Genomic DNA, 18,438 nt, shown 5'->3' with positions numbered 1-18,438 from the left:
GGGGGATTCTGGGAGTTGAAGTCCACAAGCCTTAAAGTAGCCCAGGTTGGCGACCTCCGCCTTAAAGCCTCGGGGAGCTCTTGCGAAGACTCCGGGCGGGGGGGCGGGGCTCTCTCGGGGCGGCGCGGCGAGGGATTGGACGGCCTCCGGAGGCGTGGCCCCGGTGACGTCAGCAGAGGCATGAATGAACTGGGCGAGAACTTTCCCACCGGCTCCCATTGAGCTTTCCCGTCCCGCGGCTGCTGGGCTCGCTCGCTCGCTCGCTCGGCTGCGGTGAGTCACTCCGGGAAGGCGGCTCGCTCGGGCTCAGCGACTCCAGCATGGGCAGCCTGCCGGGGCTCCTCCGCGGGACCTTCCTGGGGCCCGTCTTGCTCCTGCTGCTCCAGACGCTCCGGAGCTCCCAGAGCCACGAAGGTAAGAAGCTGCGGAGGGCGGGGGGGGGACGCCTCAAAGCGGAGCCACGATCGGCGGCGGTCCCTTCTCTTGTCCTTGGAGCCCCCTTTCCCCGTCGGACACACACACACACACACACACACACACACCCCTCCCATTCTGGCTAAGCCTTTGGGGCAGGAAGGGAGACCTAGATCCCCCCCCCGCCATTCCTGGCCTTTGGAACTGAGAATGAAGTTTTGGGGACTCCCCCCCTCCCTTCCTCCCCACCCCTCTCTCTCTCTCTCTCTCACACACACACACATCTCCCATTCTGGCTAAGCCTCATTGGGAAGCTGGGCGGAGACTTAGATCCCCCTCTTCCCGGCCTTTGGAACTGAGACTGAAGTTTTTGGGGGACTCCCCCTCCCACTTCCTCCCTCCTTCTCGTTTCTCTCTCTCTCACACACACACACATACACACATCTCCCATTCTGGCTAAACCTCATTGGGAAGCTGTGGGGGGGAGATCTAGATTCCCCCCCCCCGCCATTCCTGGCCTTTGGAACTGAGACTGAAGTTTTTGGGGACTCCCCCCCTCCCTTTCTCTCAATCTCTCTCTCTCTCACACACACACACACACATCTCCCATTCTACCTAAGCCTCATGGGGGGGAGACCTAAATCCCCTCCTTCCTGGCCTCTGGAACTGTGACTGAAGTTTTTTTTGGGTGGGGGGCTCCCTCCCTTTCTCTCTCACACACACACATACACCCACACCCACCTCCCATTCTGACTAAGCCTCATTGGGCTTTGGGGCAGGAAGGAAGACCTAGATTTCCCCACCACACACACACCATTCCCAGCCTCTAAAACTGAGACTGAAGTTCTGCGGGTGGGGTGGGGTGGGGGGACTCCCTCCCTTTCTCTCAATCTCTCTCTCTCACACACACACACACACATCTCCCATTCTACCTAAGCCTCATGGGGGGGAGACCTAGATCCCCTCCTTCCCGGCCTCTGGAACTGAGACTGAAGTTTTTTTTTGGGTGGGGGGCTCCCTCCTTTTCTCTCTCACACACACATACACTCACACCCACCTCCCATTCTGACTAAGCCTCATTGGGCTTTGGGGCAGGAAGGAAGACTAGATTTCCCCACCACACACACACCATTCCCAGCCTCTAAAACTGAGACTGAAGTTCTGCGGGGTGGGGGTGGGGGGGACTCCCCCTCCCCTCTCCCTGATTCTCTCTCTCTCTCTCTCTCTCACACACACACACACACACCCCTGGGCCCTAGGCTGAGTTCCTTTCCCCCCCCCCAACCTTTCCTTGGCGTTAAAGTTAATCCTGTGTTCCCTTTTAGAGCGAAGTTGGGATGCCTGGAGGAGAGAGACAGAGGAAGGGAAGGGGGTGGGGAGGGGTGGGGTGGGGGGAGGACTGGCATGCCAGATCTCCCATGGTGGTGGGGGAGGACGACAGGATGGGGTGACTGGAGGAGGGTGGTTGGAAGCAGCCAGAAAGGAAAGTAACATGGCCGAGGAAAAAAAAAACAAAAAAAACCCCAACCGGCCATGCTGCTTCGGCTGTGGTGCCACTCTGCTCCCAAGAGGAGGGTGCGGGTGCAGCAGCAGCAGCCCAGTTCCGGGGCCCAGCTGGGCAAGGTGAGAAAGGCGCCACACAGACACACCCTGAAATGACTGCCTTGTTTTAGTTCCAAGGTGTGTCTTGGGGGGGGGGGGAGAGGTGGAGGCCCAGGATGCAGTTCCACGCACAACCCCTCCCTCCCCAGACAGCATTTGACTTCACATTGCCGGTTGCCCCAAGTGCGGGAAGAATTAGAATAGAATAGAATTTTATATTGGCCAAGTGTGATTGGACACACAAGGAATTTGTCTTCAGTGCATAAGCTCTTAGTGTACATAAAAGAAAAGATACGTTCATCAAGAATTCTAAGAATAGAATAGAGTGGAATAGAATAGAATAGAATACAATTTTTTATTGGCCAAGTGTGATTGGACACACAAGGAATTTGTCTTCGGTGCATAAGCTCTCAGTGTACATAAAAAGAGAAGATATGTTCGTCAAGAATCATAAGGAACAACACTTAATGATAGTCATAGGGAACAAATAAGCAATCAAATCATTTTTTGATTTCATCTTTGATGAAGGTTTTTTTTTTCTTTTTTTCTTTTATGTACACTGAGAGCATATGCACCAGAACAAATTCCTTGTGTGTCCAATCACACTTGGCCAATAAATTCTATTCTATTCTATTCTATTCTATTCTATTCTATTCTATTCTATTCTAGGAAACAATATCAATATAAATCATAAAGGAACAAATATAAATCACAAGGAACAAAGTTACAGTCATGCAGTCGTAAATGTAAGGAGAGGTGATGGGAACGATGAGAAGATTAATACTAGTGCAGATTTAGTGAATAGTTTGACAGTGTTGAGGGAATTATTTGTTTAGCAGAGTGATGGCGTTCAGGGGGAAAAAACTGTTCTTGTGTCTAGTTGTTCTGGTGTGCAGTGCTCTATAGCGTCGTTTTGAGGGTAGGAGTTGAAACAGTTTATGTCCAGGATGCGAGGGATCTGCAAATATTTTCACGGCCCTCTTCTTGATATGTGCAGTATACAGGTCCTCAATGGAAGGCAGGTTGGTAGCAATTATTTTTTTTGCAGTTCTAATGATCCTCTGAAGTCTGGGTCTGTCTTGTTGGGTTGCAGAACCGAACCAGACAGTTATATAGAGGTTCAGAAGGGCCACACACACCCATGGTGTAGCTATCTTATCGTTCAGCATCACAGGATAGGCGAAACATGGACTTTGTATTGTACTCGGACATGCTCACAGACCGAATAAAACTGCAGAACGCTGCAGGGAAAATAGTTGGGTGTGTGTGTGTGTAGCATTTAGAAAAAGTCATGGAAGGAAAGGGAGACATGGGATATTGACAGGCCCTACGTGGACGGACCCCCCCCCTCCCTAGATTCAGGGGGGGGCAGGGAGCAATCTCGGCTGCTGGAAAGTCCCCCCTCCTCATCCTGTGTTTGTTTGTCTGTGTGTGTGGGGGGGGGCTTGAATTGGAGGCAGGTCATTCTCAACAGGGCGTTTGGCTCTTACGTTTAGGATTTGAAAAGCTTATGAATTAAGCAGCTCTTCCTGGTTTGTGGAATCGGGTGGGGTATGGCGGGTTTGTCTCTAACTTTCAAGTAGAGTTATCTCTATTTTTAAAAAAAACAAACAACCCAACAACCTGAAGAGCTCTCTGTACAAGGCGACACAGGAAGGATTGCATTGGCATCCTTCAGTCTCAAAAGACTTCTGGAAACAGCATCTCGTGTGGCTAAAAAGGCCAATTCGAGAGTGGCAATCCCTTTCACACTGGGGGCAGGTACATTCTGTCCCCCTACCCAGCCCCCCAAGATTTGGCTGGTTCCCGGAATGCCTCTTTGCCTCAGCCTGCCGAACAAATGTCTCTTCGAATTGGAGAAGGCCATGCTGTGTCTTTAGCCTCCAATATTTACAGATTCCTCACATCCTGGACATAAACTGTTTCAACTCCTACCCTCAAAATGACGCTATAGAGCACTGCACAACAGAACAACTAGACACAAGAACAGTTTTTTCCCGAACACCATCACTCTGCTAAACAAATAATTCCATCAACACAGTCAGACTATTTACTGAATCTGCACTACTATTAATCTTCTCATCGTTCCCATCACCCATCTCTTTCCATTTATGACTGTATGACTGTAACTTTGTTGCTGGCAATCCTTGTATTGATATATTGACCATCATTTCTGTTGTAAATGTTGTACCTTGATGAAGGTATCTTTTCTGTTATGTACACTGAGAGCCTATGCACCGGAGACAAATTCCTTGTGTGTCCAATCACACTTGGCCAATAAAATATTCTATTCTATTCTATTCTCCAAGTTGAACAATCGGAAGTCAAGGTTTCCCAGTTATTTAGGTCCCTCTTGCAGATAGCCTTATATCGCAGCTGCGGTCTCACTCTGAGGGGCTCTCCCTGCACTAATTCTCCATACAGGAGATCTTTCGGGGGTCCGACCATCAGCCGTTTCTCACGACATGCCCACACTATAGAAAGGATAGAGCGTGTGAAATTACTGGCTGAGGAATTCTGGGAGTTGAAGTCCACAAAGCTGGCTGAGGAATTCTGGGAGTTGAAGTCCACAAGTCTTCAAGTGGCCAAGGTTGGAGACCCCCGATTTAGACTGAAAATGTACTTTTCTTCCCTCCTTCCTCCCCTCCCAGCTTGCTCTTGCCCGAGTGGCTCAGAGAAACAGCTCTATTTTTCCTTAATTATGGGAGGGGGGAGCCTTCTGCCACCCCCCCGGCCTCTCGAATGAGCAATTCCAAAGTAGTTTCCCTGCTTAGCAATGCAAGAAAAGGCTCCTGGGTTGAAATGCTTCCGAGTTCAGGGGCTGAAGAGTCAAGGCAGAAGGTTCAAAGATCCAGAAAGGAGGAAACTGGCAATGTCGCTTCCCAGCTTAGCCACCTGGCCGGGCCTCCCAGTTTCGGAGGAGGAGGAGAGGCGGAGGAAAACCTTGAAGCCTTCCAGGGCAGCCTGTCCACCGCGCGAGCGAGCAAGCAAGCAAGCAAGCAAGCAAGCCTGGGCCTATCCCTGCAAGGATGACGCCATGTCCCGAAAGCCAACATCCAACCCTGTATAGCTTCTCGGCTTCTCGGGCAGCTCCCATCTCTCGAAGATTGGTGACATTATCCTAGCTCCTCAATTAAAAGCATTCTTTGGTCATGAGAAGCCATTTGACCTTCTGAAACTTTTCTTTTCTTGGATTTATCCATGGTTGGGCTACCGGGGAGGTGGTTTTTTTTTTTTTGAAAAGCTCAATAAATCGCGTGCCGGCAGGTGTCGCACATTGGTGGTTGTGACGCATATTTTAAGTGACAGGGAGCCGCAGCAGAGGGGTGAAAAGAGCCACATGCGCCTCCAGGTTGCTGACACCTGGGCTAAATCAAGGCTAAATTATAGGATCAGGTGGCTCAGTGGCTAAGATGCTGAGCTTGTTGATCAGTTCGGCGGTTCGAATCCCTACTACAGGTCTCCTGCGTGAGCCGGGGGTTGGACTAGGCGACCTCCAAGGTCCCTTCCAACTCTATTACTGCTAAAGCCAGCAACTGGGACCAACCAGGCACCCAAGAGGGGAGCACGACAAGAGTCCTGCTCGCCACCTTGCCCTCCTCTTCCAGCCACGGCATGGTCCCCTCTCTCCCTTCGGGCCCCACCTTTGGCCCAGGGAGAGGAAAGGCTGCCCCGGGAGGTGGGGGCAGAGACCCCACCCCCACCCCCAAACACAGCCTTCTAGTTGTGGGCCGCCAGCAGCCTGCGGAGCTGGCAACGGAATCAGACAGCGATGAGGCTGAGGAAGAGCGTGGGCCAGTCCTGAAGGCCCGGATGAGGGCTCTGCATCGGAGGCTGAGGTGGGGCCAGGGCCATCAGGGAGTGAATTGCAGACTCCAGAGCCTCCAGAGACTGACAGTAGTGAGGCAGAGGAAGAGGAGGAATCTGTTCCTAGTGCACGCATGAGAAGAGCTGCCAGAAGGCAAGAGCAGCTCAAGCAAAGAGGATGACTCGGGAGTAAGGCCAAGAGATGATTGGCCCCTCCCATAAGGCTTAAAAGACCAGCAACGGCATTTGGGCTCTTTGCTGGAAAACAACCTTGATAGCTTCATCTTGTTGCATTTGTTTTCATATCGGCGTCTTCTGAACGTTTGCCAAGAAAGGCCTTTGGCAGTTTGCCTAGTTGGAGCAAGGTTGGTGATAGGACTGAGGAATTTGTGTTGGGAGGAATTTGCTTTAATTTAGTTTGGACAACGCTGAGAATGAGTTAATTCTCAGCTGTGCTAATAAAGTTTGTTTTTACACTGACCGAGTTTCCTACTACCTACTTGGGCCTGGCTCACAACACTTCTCTCCCAGCTTCCTTGAAGTATCCGGGGTGGCAGCCTGGCAGAAGAGAGGGGCCCTAGAGCTGCTGCTGCTTTGAGAGACGGGGCTGAGTTTGCCCAAAGAGAATCCCCCCCCCGTGCAGACGCACAAGGCAGGGGAACCTCTTCCAAACCTCAACTCCGAAGGGCCGTGCTGGGCTTGCAAGAAAAGGCAGGAATGAAGTTAATGAAGAGGCAGGAGGGCCGTCTGGCCTCTAATTATGGTGGCGGGCTGGGTGGGTGGGTGGGAGGGGGGGGGGAGGCGGGAGAGATCTGTCCAGTAAGCAGTTCCCCTCTTGGCCCTGTTTTCCAGCCACGGCTGGCTTCTTCTCAGACTCTGGTGTGGCAACTGCAGAACAGGCCCTCCTGCCTTGGCTCTCCCAAAACCGCATCTTCCAAGCCGAGATCAGGGCGGTGCGCAAAAAAAAAAAAATCACTCTTCACATTTCCCTCTGTCCTAAACCTGCCTGCCAAACCTCTGCACGCTGATCTGCAATCATATTAGCATTGTGGTGGATTTGTCTCCCTCCAATTTGCTTAAATTGAATTTATTTCGGATCTCCCCCCAAAAAAGAACAACAACCGACGACATGGAGCTAGCTAGGCGACTGTCTGTGCTCTAACCAGGAGGAACTGTCCCAGGAGGGTGGGTGGGGGCTCTGAAGCGCCCATGCATCAGTTGTGGTGCCGATGGTTGGTTGTGCAGCTTCGCGCAAAGGCAGATCCTGAATTCCTGCCTGCAACTTTCTCCTTGCAGCCTCTCTAGACTTTTCTCTCTGCCTTCAGATCCATCTTTGTTGTTGTTGTTAGTTGCGAAGTCGTGTCCGAGCCATCGCGACCCCATGGACCACATTCCTCCAGGCCTTCCTGTCCTCTGCCATCCTCTGGAATCCATTTAAACTCATGCCTACTGCTTCAGTGACTCCATCCAGCCACCTCGTTCCCTGCCGTCCCCTTCTTCTTTTGCCCTCAATCTTTCCCAGCATGAGGCTCTTCTCCAGGGAGTCCTTCTTTCTCATTAGGTGGCCAAAGGATTTCCGTTTCATCTTCAGGATCTGGCTTTCTAAAGAGCAGTCAGGGTTGATCTCCTCTAGGACTGACCGGTTGGATCACTTTGCAGTCCAAGGGACTCTCAGGAGTCTTCTCCAGCACCAGAGTTCAAAGGCCTCATTTATTATATATTATATGTTGTCATCCACCTTAGGATGGCAATAAATGAAGGACAAGGTGTTCCCCACCTATTTTGGAGGGACGGGGATTTCTGCTGTGAGTCACCTGAAGTACTGATTTTACTTAAACCCCCCCCACACCCCTTTTATGGAAAGTCAAAATTGGGGTACAATTAATCTTTTGAGGATTAATTGTAATAGATCAATGCCTTTTTAAAACAAACAAACAAACCCCAAACCTCTCATTTGAACTCCTTGCTTTGAGTAGCTATGTTCAATCATTATTTTTTTTTGTCTTTGTAGCTTCCTTTCTAATTATCTAAGCCTCCTAGACCAGGGGTCCCCAAACTTGACAGCTTTAAGACTTGTGGACTTCAACTCCCAGAATTCTCCAGCCAGCATAGCATGGGAGTTGAAGTCCACAAGTCTTAAAGCTGTCAAGTTTGGAGAACTCTGGGAGTTGAAGTCCACAAGTCTTTTTTTTTTTTCTATTTTTTTTTTTTATAAAAAAGTTTTATTTTTACAATCTTATCAAATAATTCATCCAATGTACAGTTATATACAATTAGTCGGGCCTGCCCAGTCACCACCCCCCTTTTTAACCTTCTTCCCTCTTCTACCTTCTTTTACTTTCCAAACCTTCCTCTCCTTCTCTTATCTACCTCCTCTCCTCCCTCCACCCTACACTCTTCTCCCTCTTCTACCCCTCTTCCTTCCTCTTCTCCTCTTTCCTACCTCCTACTCTCTCTTTTTTCCCTCCCCACCGTTCTAAAATGGCAACTGGTCAGACCCGACCCTACATTAATTATATTTATACATCTTCAATAATCCCTGTACATTAACCATCACTCCATCACTAACCTCAACCCCCAATTCCTTCCCTTTACCCCCACCCCCACCCCGACTTCCCAGAACAAAATGCAGGGTATCAAAACTAACAATCATAATCTAAAATAATTCCTAAATTATAATCTCTAGTCTCTCCACGCTTATTCACACTCTCAATTCCCCTCTCCTTCAAAAATATATCTAATACAAATTATTTCCTAAATTTACTCATATGCTATTTGATATTTTTTTATCTGATACTTATTTTGAATATAATCAATCCACATTTTCCATTCTAAAATATATTTTTCTTGTGTATAGTCTTTCAAGTAAGCAGAGATTTTTGCCATTTCTGCCAGATTTGATACTTTAAGAGTCCATTCTTCAATTGTAGGTAATTCTTCTTTCTTCCAATATTGAGCAATCAAAAGTCTTGCGGCTGTTATTAAGTTCAGAATCAATTTAGTCTCTATAGCTGTACAATCCATAATTATTCCTAGTAAAAAGAACTGCGGGGTAAACTTAATCTTCTTTTACAAAATATTCTGCATAATCCACCATACTTTAATCCAAAATGCTTTAACTTTTTTGCAAGTCCACCATATATGATAATAAGTAGCATCTTCACAATCACATCTCCAGCATTTAGCCTGTACATTAGGATACATACATGACAATTTTTGGGGGTCTAAATGCCATCTATAAAACATCTTATAAAATTTTCTCTCATATTTTGCGCTTGTGTAAATTTAACATTCCTCACCCAAATTCTTTCCCAAGTTTCCAACATTATTGGTTGCTGAAAATTTTGTGCCCACTTAATCATACAATCCTTAACCAAATCAGTCTCTGAATCTATTTCTACTAATACATTATACAACCTCTTAATATGCTGTTGACCTTGATCTCTCATTTGTTTTAACAAATTATCCTCAATTTGCTTAACACCTATTTTTTGATCTAATTTCCATCTAGCTTGTAGTTGTCCATATTGGAACCATGTATAATTTTTCCCTTCTTCCCCCATCTTTTCTCTAGATTTTAATTGTAACTCCCCCTTTTCCATACAAAGAAGTTCTTTATAAGTAACTACCTCCATCTTTTGATATATATTTATATTTTCTATCATGTGTCTCGGGTTTGCCCATATTGGAATCTTTCCATCTAATTTGTATTGATATTTCCTCCAAACCCTCAATAATGCATTTCTAATTATATTATTTTTAAATATTTTATCAACTTTCTTATCATATAATAAATAGGCATGCCACCCATATAACAAACCATAACCTTCTATATTCAGAACTCTTTCCTCAGTTAAATTAATCCAATCAGTAATTAATGATAAAACAACTGCTTCATAATACAATTTTAAATTAGGCATTTTAAGACCCCCCCCTTTCCCTTATATCCTGCATTACTTTTAATTTTATTCTTGGTTTTTTGCCCATCCATACAAATTTACTAATCCCCTTTTGCCATTCCTGTAATTTAATATCATTCTTAAACACCGGTATCATTTGAAACAAAAACAAAAACCTGGGCAAAACATTCATTTTTATAGCCGCTATTCTTCCCAGAAGTCCACAAGTCTTAAAGCTGCCGAGTTTGGAGAACTCTGGGAGTTGAAGTCCACAAGTCTTAAAGCTGCCGAGTTTGGAGAACTCTGGGAGTTAAAGTCCACAAGTCTTAAAGCTGTTAAGTTTGGAGAACTCTGGGAGTTGAAGTCCACAAGTCTTAAAGCTGCCGAGTTTGGAGAACTCTGGGAGTTGAAGTCCACAAATCTTAAAGCTGCCGAGTTTGGAGAACTCTGGGAGTTGAAGTCCACCTATGGAACCCTGCTTTCTTGCCTCGGGACTTGCTTGGCTTCCTTTAGAGTGATGGAAACTGGCTGCAATCATCATGCCTTTAAACCCAAGAACTCCGCAGCTTTTCTTTTTCTTTTCTTTTCTTTTCTTTTTTTTTCTTCTTCCAAGCAAGTCTTTCTGATCCCTTGTGGTTTGAATTCGAATCCCGCCGAGTCTGTAAACTCGGGTGATTGGAGCCGATTGTTGGAAACGGTCCACCTCGTTCCAATATCGTTCCAATATTGAAAGTGTTCCGATATCTCAGGGGCTGCCCCAAAGAAGTGGGAGTAATCAAGGAGAGAAGCAACTTAGAACTAAGGAGAAATTTCCTGGCAGTTAGAACCATTTAACCAGTGGAACAACTTGCCTCCAGAAGTTGTAAATGCTCCAACACTGGAAATTTTTAAGAAAATGTTGGATAACCATTTGTCTGAAATGGTGTAGGGTTTCCTGCCTGGGCAGGGGGTTGGACTAGAAGACCTCCAAGGTCCCTTCCAACTCTGTTGTTGTTGTTGTTGTTATTATTATTATTATTATTACTACTACTACTACTACCTCCGTTGAATTTGTTAAGATGATGCCACCAGAGAGGGGAAGCAGGGGTGGGCGTGTTTCCTCAGGAGGAGAGGCTTCTGCACGCGCTCAGAAGAACTCTCTCTTTAGCCATCAACGTTGTTTGGCTTGGCCGGGTGTTGCGGTGTTATTCAAACCATGCAAAAAATAAAAATAAATAATAAAAATCCAGAGGTTCTTTTAAAAGTCAGAGGTTTCGCCGTTGTCAGGCTCCACTGCAATTCATCCCCCAGTGTGTCATGGACAAGAGGCTAAATTCCTCTGAACCGCTTTGCTATGAATCCTTAGCCAGGCGTGGAATTGTGGGCTCGGTCTCAACCCCTGCCCTCCCCTCCCTCCCTCCCTTTCCCCCCACCCAGCTTTGCATGGGATTGAAAAACAGGCAGTTAAAAAAAAAAAAACTTCTGCACGCTTGTAAGAAGAGGGTGAAGTTTAAAATTAACTCTGGAAGTCGGTGGGAAAGAAAAGCTGTTCCAGATGTTGCTTACAAGCACTCTGGGAGGAGACGAGATTTCTTAAGCTCCTCTCCCATATTTATACCAGGGTCAGGAACTGAAACCAACATGCAGAGCTAGATTCGGGAGTGCGGGGTTTGTGTGTGTGTGTGTGTTTGTGTGGGTGGGTGGGTGGATTGAAGGCCAGGCCTCTGACTGACCCATAGGGCTACTGGGAGGATGAAAAAAGAGAGAGAGAGAGAGCTGTAACCTGCGTCCCACGGAAGAGAGATTGTCGGTGTGCCCATCAGAGCAATTGAGACTGAAGACCCCTTTCCTTATATCCTGCATTACTTTTAATTTTATTCTTGGTTTTTGCCCATCCATACAAATTTACTAATCCCCTTTTGCCATTCCTGTAATTTAATATCATTCTTAAACACCGGTATCATTTGAAACAAAAACAAAAACCTGGGCAAAACATTCATTTTTATAGCCGCTATTCTTCCCAGAAGTCCACAAGTCTTAAAGCTGCCGAGTTTGGAGAACTCTGGGAGTTGAAGTCCACAAGTCTTAAAGCTGCCGAGTTTGTGGAACTCTGGGAGTTGAAGTCCACAAGTCTTAAAGCTGCCGAGTTTGGAGAACTCTGGGAGTTGAAGTCCACAAGTCTTAAAGCTGCCGAGTTTGGAGAACTCTGGGAGTTGAAGTCCACAAATCTTAAAGCTGCCGAGTTTGGAGAACTCTGGGAGTTGAAGTCCACCTATGGAACCCTGCTTTCTTGCCTCGGGACTTGCTTGGCTTCCTTTAGAGTGATGGAAACTGGCTGCGATCATCATGCCTTTAAACCCAAGAACTCCGCAGCTTTTCTTTTTCTTTTCTTTTCTTTTCTTTTTTTTTTCTTCTTCCAAGCAAGTCTTTCTGATCCCTTGTGGTTTGAATTCGAATCCCGCCAAGTCTGTAAACTCGGGTGATTGGAGCCGATTGTTGGAAACGGTCCACCTCGTTCCAATATCGTTCCAATATTGAAAGCGTTCCGATATCTCAGGGGCTGCCCCAAAGAAGTGGGAGTAATCAAGGAGAGAAGCAACTTAGAACTAAGGAGAAATTTCCTGGCAGTTAGAACCATTTAACCAGTGGAACGACTTGCCTCCAGAAGTTGTAAATGCTCCAACACTGGAAATTTTTAAGAAAATGTTGGATAACCATTTGTCTGAAGTGGTGTAGGGTTTCCTGCCTGGGCAGGGGGTTCGACTAGAAGACCTCCAAGGTCCCTTCCAACTCTGTTGTTGTTATTATTATTATTATTACTACTACTACTACCTCGGTTGAATTTGTTAAGATGATGCTACCAGAGGGGGGAAGCGGGGGGGGTGTTTCCTCAGGAGGAGAGGCTTCTGCACGCGCTCAGAAGAACTCTCTCTTTGGCCATCAACGTTGTTTGGCTTGGCTGGGTGTTGCGGTGTTATTCAAACAATGCAAAAAATAAAAATAAATAATAGAAATCCAGAGGTTCTTTTAAAAGTCAGGGCTTTTGAGTTGAGGTTTCATCTTAAGGCTCCACTGCAATTCATCCCCCAGTGTGTCACGGACAAGAGGCTAAATTCCTCTGAACCGCTTTGCTATGAATCCTTAGCCAGGCGTGGAATTGTGGGCTCGGTCTCAACCCATCCCCTCCCCTCCCTCCCTCCCTTTCCCCCCACCCAGCTTTGCATGGGATTGAAAAACAGGCAGTTAAAAAACAACAACTTCTGCACGCTTGTAAGAAGAGGGTGAAGTTTAAAATTAACTCTGGAAGTCGGTGGGAAAGAAAAGCTGTTCCAGATGTTGCTTACAAGCACTCTGGGAGGAGACGAGATTTCTTAAGCTCCTCTCCCATATTTATACCAGGGTCAGGAACTGAAACCAACATGCAGAGCTAGATTCGGGAGTGCGGGGTTTGTGTGTGTGTGTGTTTGTGTGGGTGGGTGGGTGGATTGAAGGCCAGGCCTCTGACTGACCCATAAGGCTACTGGGAGGATGAAAAGAGAGAGAGAGAGAGAGAGAGAGAGAGCTGTAACCTGCGTCCCACGGAAGAGAGATTGTCGGTGTGCCCATCAGGGCAATTGAGACTGAATATTAATTCCTTTTTTTAAAAAAAAAAAATATTGTTTTATATCATACATTTCCTTTCTATGTTGAGCAGTGTGCTCTCTAGATGTCCCAGGTATTAACATGCAAGCATACGAGCATCATTGTCGTTACGATGATTATTTGTACCCTATGACCATCATTTGTGTTGTAAATGTTGTACCTTGATGAAGTTATCTTTTCTTTTATGTACACTGAGAGCATATGCACTAAGACAAATTCCTTGTGTGTCCAATCACACTTGGCCAATAAAAAATTCTATTCTATTCTATTCTATTCCTTTCCTGTCCTATCCTATCCTATTCCGTATTTTCTATCCTATCCTATTCCATATTTTCTATTCTATTCTATTCTATTCTATTCTATTCTATTCTATTCTATTCTATTCTATTCTATTCTATTCTATTCTGTATTTTCTATTCTATTCTATTCTATTCTATTCTATTCTATTCTATCATTCCATTCGGTATTTTCTATTCTATTCTATTCTATTCTATTCTATTCTTCTATTCTATTCTATTCTATTCTATTCTATTCTATTCTATTCTATTCTATTCCCATCATAAACATGTACTCATCTGTTTTTCTTACTCCTGTAAACCATATTTCTCATAATTCCACTAACCTGGATATCTGTCATTTAACCATTTATAGATTAGCTCCCATGTTATGAAATAGTCTGAATCGTCTTTTCCTTTCATTTTTAGGGTTAATCTATCCCTCTCTGCACATTCCAGGGTATTTTTTGATTATAATACTGTCTGCAGGGGTTTCTGGGTTTTCCCAGCGTTGTGCCTATGCGGTCCTAGCTGCCCTTAGGATGTGTAGAACCAGATATGTGTTGCCCTTGTTATAATTCCTGGACTGATTCTTAATTCCTAAAGACCCCCCCCCTCTTGCCTCTGGGCCTTGCCTCTGATCTGAATAGACAACGGGAGCTTTGGGTCTGACCCACCAACGTAGTTCTCATGTTAAGAGAGATCAACTGCGTGCCATGCTAGGCATAGAATTTAAGATTAATTTCATGTGCAAATTTCATATCCCGATTTAATGGAAGTTTCAACACAGCCTCCCCATCCAGCCACGGCTCTTCATGAACCCAGATTGGACTCCCCCCCCCGCCCCCTTAAATCTCCTGAATGGCTGCAGGTACCAGGGGACCAAAAGGGACGTGGTGGCTCAGGGGCTAGGACGTTGAGCTTGTCGATCGAAAGGTCGGCAGCTTGGCGGTTCGAATCCCTAGTGCTGCCGTGTAACGGGGTGAGCTCCCGTGACTTGTCCCAGCTTCTGTCAACTTAGCAGTTTCGAAAGCACGTAAAAATGCAAGTAGAAAAAATAGGGACTACCTTTGGTGGGAAGGTAACAGCATTCCGTGCGCCTTTGGCGTTGAGTCATACCAGCCACATGATTACGGAGACGTCTTCGGACAGCGCTGGCTCTTCGGCTTTGAAATGGAGATGAGCACCGCCCCTTAGAGTCAGCGACGACTAGCACGTATGTGCGAGGGGAACCTTTACCTTTACCAGGGGAGCCTGGTGCCATACACACACATACCCTGCCCCGCAGAAGTGTAACCCACAAAGGGGTCAGGAGTTTCCGGGGGCTTTGACGGAGCCAATAACGTCTCTAGGAGCTGGAAATGCAACAGGCCACACGGATCGCGAGGCAACGGGGAACTTCTCCCCAGCTCAGGCGAGCTTAGCTTTTGTGGGGGGAGAGACTGCCGTATAAAGGGGGAATCCTAGCCAAATAAGTGGTCGGATCAGTGATGAAATCCTACCGGTTAGCACCGGTTCGGGCAAACCGGTAGTGATAAAAGCAAACGGTTTGACGAACCGGTAGTTAAACAAAAACCTACCGGTTGGTCCGAACCGGTATTTCTGACCATCAGCTGTGCCGCACGATTCATATTCGCTAGAAAGCAGAAAAGCATGCGCAGGCGGAGAACCGGTGGCAAACCGGCGGAGGATTTCTCACCTGCTGCAGATGTCCGCCTGCTGCGGGGGCGCGGCGCCTCTTTTTGAAACATGCAGCAGCCTCATTCTTTAGACGAGGAAGTTTCCCCTGGGTGGTTTGTGATACGGAAAGAGACTTTTAACGCACACAAAACCTCTCCTTCTATACCCCTGATGATTGGCTTAGTCACCTTTTGTCTCTCCCAAGACTCTCCCAGCTTTCGGGTCAAAAAGCAAGGATTGGACGATGACACATATCAAGGTAACATGGCAGCGAGCCAGAATTAAACAGCCTTTGGCTCTTCCAAGGGCCCCCTCTGCTGCCAGGAGCCCCTAGAGGAGAGAGGGAAGAGTCACAGGAACAAGATGCTCCACGGCTGAGATCTTAAGACAGGTGGGGAATGCTTCCACAGGTGCAGAGCAGCTACTGCAAGACGTATTTCATGCACCTCTGTAAACTGTCTGATTTGGTTCTGTAACCCAACAAGACAGACACGGACTTCAGAGGATCATTAGAACTGCAGGAAAAACCATGGCTGCCAACCTGCCTTCCATGGAGGACCTGTATACTGCACGAGTCAAAAAGAGGGCTGGGAAAATATCTACAGACCCCAGACATCCTGGACATAAACTGTTTCATCTCCTACCCTCAAAACAACGCTATAGAGCACTGCACAACAGAACAACTAGACACAAGAACAGTTTTTCCCCCGAAGGCCATCACTCTGCTGAACAAATAATTCCCTCAACACTGTCAAACTATTCACTAATCTGCATGACTATTACTATTAATCTTCTCATCGTTCCTATCCCCCATCTCCTCCCACTTAGGACTGTATGACTATAACTTGTTGCTGTATCCTTAAGATTTATATCGATTGTTTCCTAGTATGATTCAATTGCTTATTTGTACCCTGTGACGTACCCTGTGACGTGGCTCAGGGGCTAGGACGTTGAGCTTGTCGATCGAAAGGTCGGCAGCTCAGCGGTTCGAATCCCTAGTGCTGCCGTGTAACGGGGTGAGCTCCCGTTACTTGTCCCAGCTTCCGCCAACCTAGCAGTTTCGAAAGCACGTAAAAATGCAAGTAGAAAAAATAGCGACCACCTTTGGTGGGAAGGTAACAGTGTTCCGTGCACCTTTGGCATTGAGTCATGCCGGCCACATGACCACGGAGACGTCTTCGGACAGCGCTGGCTCTTCGGCTTTGAAACGGAGATGAGCACCACCCCCTAGAGTCGGCAACGACTAGCACATATGTGCGAGGGGAACCTTTACCTTACCCTATGACTATCATTAAGTGTTGTACCTTACAATTCTTGACAAATGTATGTTTTCTTTATGTACACTGAGAGCATAGGCACCAAAGTCAAATTCCTTGTGTGCCCAATCACACTTGGCCAATAAAGAATTCTGTCTGTCTGTCTGTCTGTCTATCTATCTCCACTTCTATCTAACGATTTGGGAAGTCCTACTCGTTTAACCTCGCATTTGGTGCATGGTGCGCACTGCACATGCCTGCGTGCAACACGCATTTACCGTGCAGCGCACATGTGCAGCCAGCGAACCGGTAGTAAACCGGTTCAAATTTCCCCATTATTTCGCACGAGGAGGCCACGATACAAATCTCAAAGCATGCTCGTCCCCCGGGGAGCCATTTTTGTTGGATCTTAACAGTAGGCAGGGATTTTTTTTAAAGGGTTGCACAATGGAGGGACTGAGACTAAGCTGGGAAAGATTTATTTAAACTTTAAACTGACTGCCCCCACCCCCACCCCCCACCCCCGCCACATTCTTGGGAGGAAAACATGCTAAACATTTCAAGCTGCACCAGGGTTGTTTAAACAAGCGTGTTTTGCACCAGCACAAACAAGAAGGAGAGGAGCTACTATTGCTGTGCGTACAGGTGCGAGTGACATCGTACAGCGGATTTCGGATTAAAATGTGTTTTAAGCTGAAATGAGACGTCGGACGTTCTGAAAAAGTTTGATCGTAGCTGAAAATGCGTTCCGAATCGGTCTCTTTTCCCTAAGCCCAGGGGGTTTTTTTGGTTTTTTTTGGCGACCCCCGGGGGGGGAGGGACGCCGCCCCTCCCTGTTTGTCCCAACAGAGCGGATGGAATCTTATTCTACAGGCAACAACGCTGCTTCTAGGATTTTCCCAGGGTGCCTCACTTATATAAGCCAGACTTCCAGCTTCTTCTAACCGGATGTCGTTCCTCATTTTACATTGGCATATTTTAAGAATGTTTTATGGGGACGCGGTGGCTCAGGGGCAAGGACGTTGAGCTTGTCGATCGAAAGGTCGGCAGTTCAGCGGTTCGAATCCCTAGTGCTGCCGTGTAACGGGGTGAGCTCCCGTGACTTGTCCCAGCTTCTGCCAACCTAGCAGTTCGAAAGCACATAAAAATGCAAGTAGAAAAAATAGGAACCACCTTTGGTGGGAAGGTAACGGCGTTCCGTGCACCTTTGGCATTGAGTCATGCCGGCCACATGACCACAGAGACGTCTTCGGACAGCGCTGGCTCTTCGGCTTTGAGCACCACCCCCTAGAGTCGGCAACGACTAGCACATATGTGCAAGGGGAACCTTTACCTTTTTTAAAAAAAATAATGTTTTATTATTGCAGAATTTGTTTTGCTGGCTCTTCTCTAACTTAGCTCTCCTCTTTTGGATGGTTAGCATTAATTGCTCCCCTTAGGACTCTACAGCAGCCAACAGGAGATTAAGACACCCCTTCCACTTGCCCCATTGTGTTCTCAATCCCACTTGGGTGTCCTGGGGCAGCTGCTGCTGACACAATAGGGAGTTACGAGCAACTGGGCCCCATTCCGGTTGCTCAGCTGCTCCTCAGCACCTTACGTTCTGCAGAGGTGACGGTGAATTCAGTTCAGTCAAGGGGTTCCCTGTTACATACCGCATTTTTCGGATCATCACCCATCTCCTCCCACTTACGACTGCATGACTGTAACCTTGCTGCTGGTGTCCTTACAATTTATATTGATATTGATTGTTTCCTGATTGCTTATTTGTTCCCTATGACTACCATTAAGTATTGTACCTTAGAATTCTTGACGAATGTTATCTTGTCTTTTTATGTACACTGAGAGCCTTTGCACCAAGACAAATTCCTTGTGTGTCCAATC

General features: G+C 46.8%; 1 protein-coding gene across 1 annotated transcript in view; it reads left to right on the top strand.

The window, feature by feature from the left end:
• The first annotated feature begins 201 nt into the window (after positions 1-201).
• Positions 202-18,438, top strand: part of EPHA2 (EPH receptor A2) — a 52,873-nt gene continuing 34,636 nt past the window's right edge. The window contains exon 1 of the mRNA XM_058161192.1: positions 202-414. Within this exon, the coding sequence (XP_058017175.1) occupies positions 321-414 (94 nt within the window). The 5' untranslated portion in view covers positions 202-320. The remainder of the gene's footprint in view (positions 415-18,438) is intronic.

The sequence above is a fragment of the Ahaetulla prasina genome, chromosome 18 (genome assembly GCF_028640845.1).
Source record: "Ahaetulla prasina isolate Xishuangbanna chromosome 18, ASM2864084v1, whole genome shotgun sequence".
In the NCBI taxonomy this organism is placed as follows: Eukaryota; Metazoa; Chordata; class Lepidosauria; order Squamata; family Colubridae; genus Ahaetulla; species Ahaetulla prasina.
Note: the sequence above shows the minus strand (reverse complement) of the source record. Positions and strands in the feature narration are given on the sequence as shown.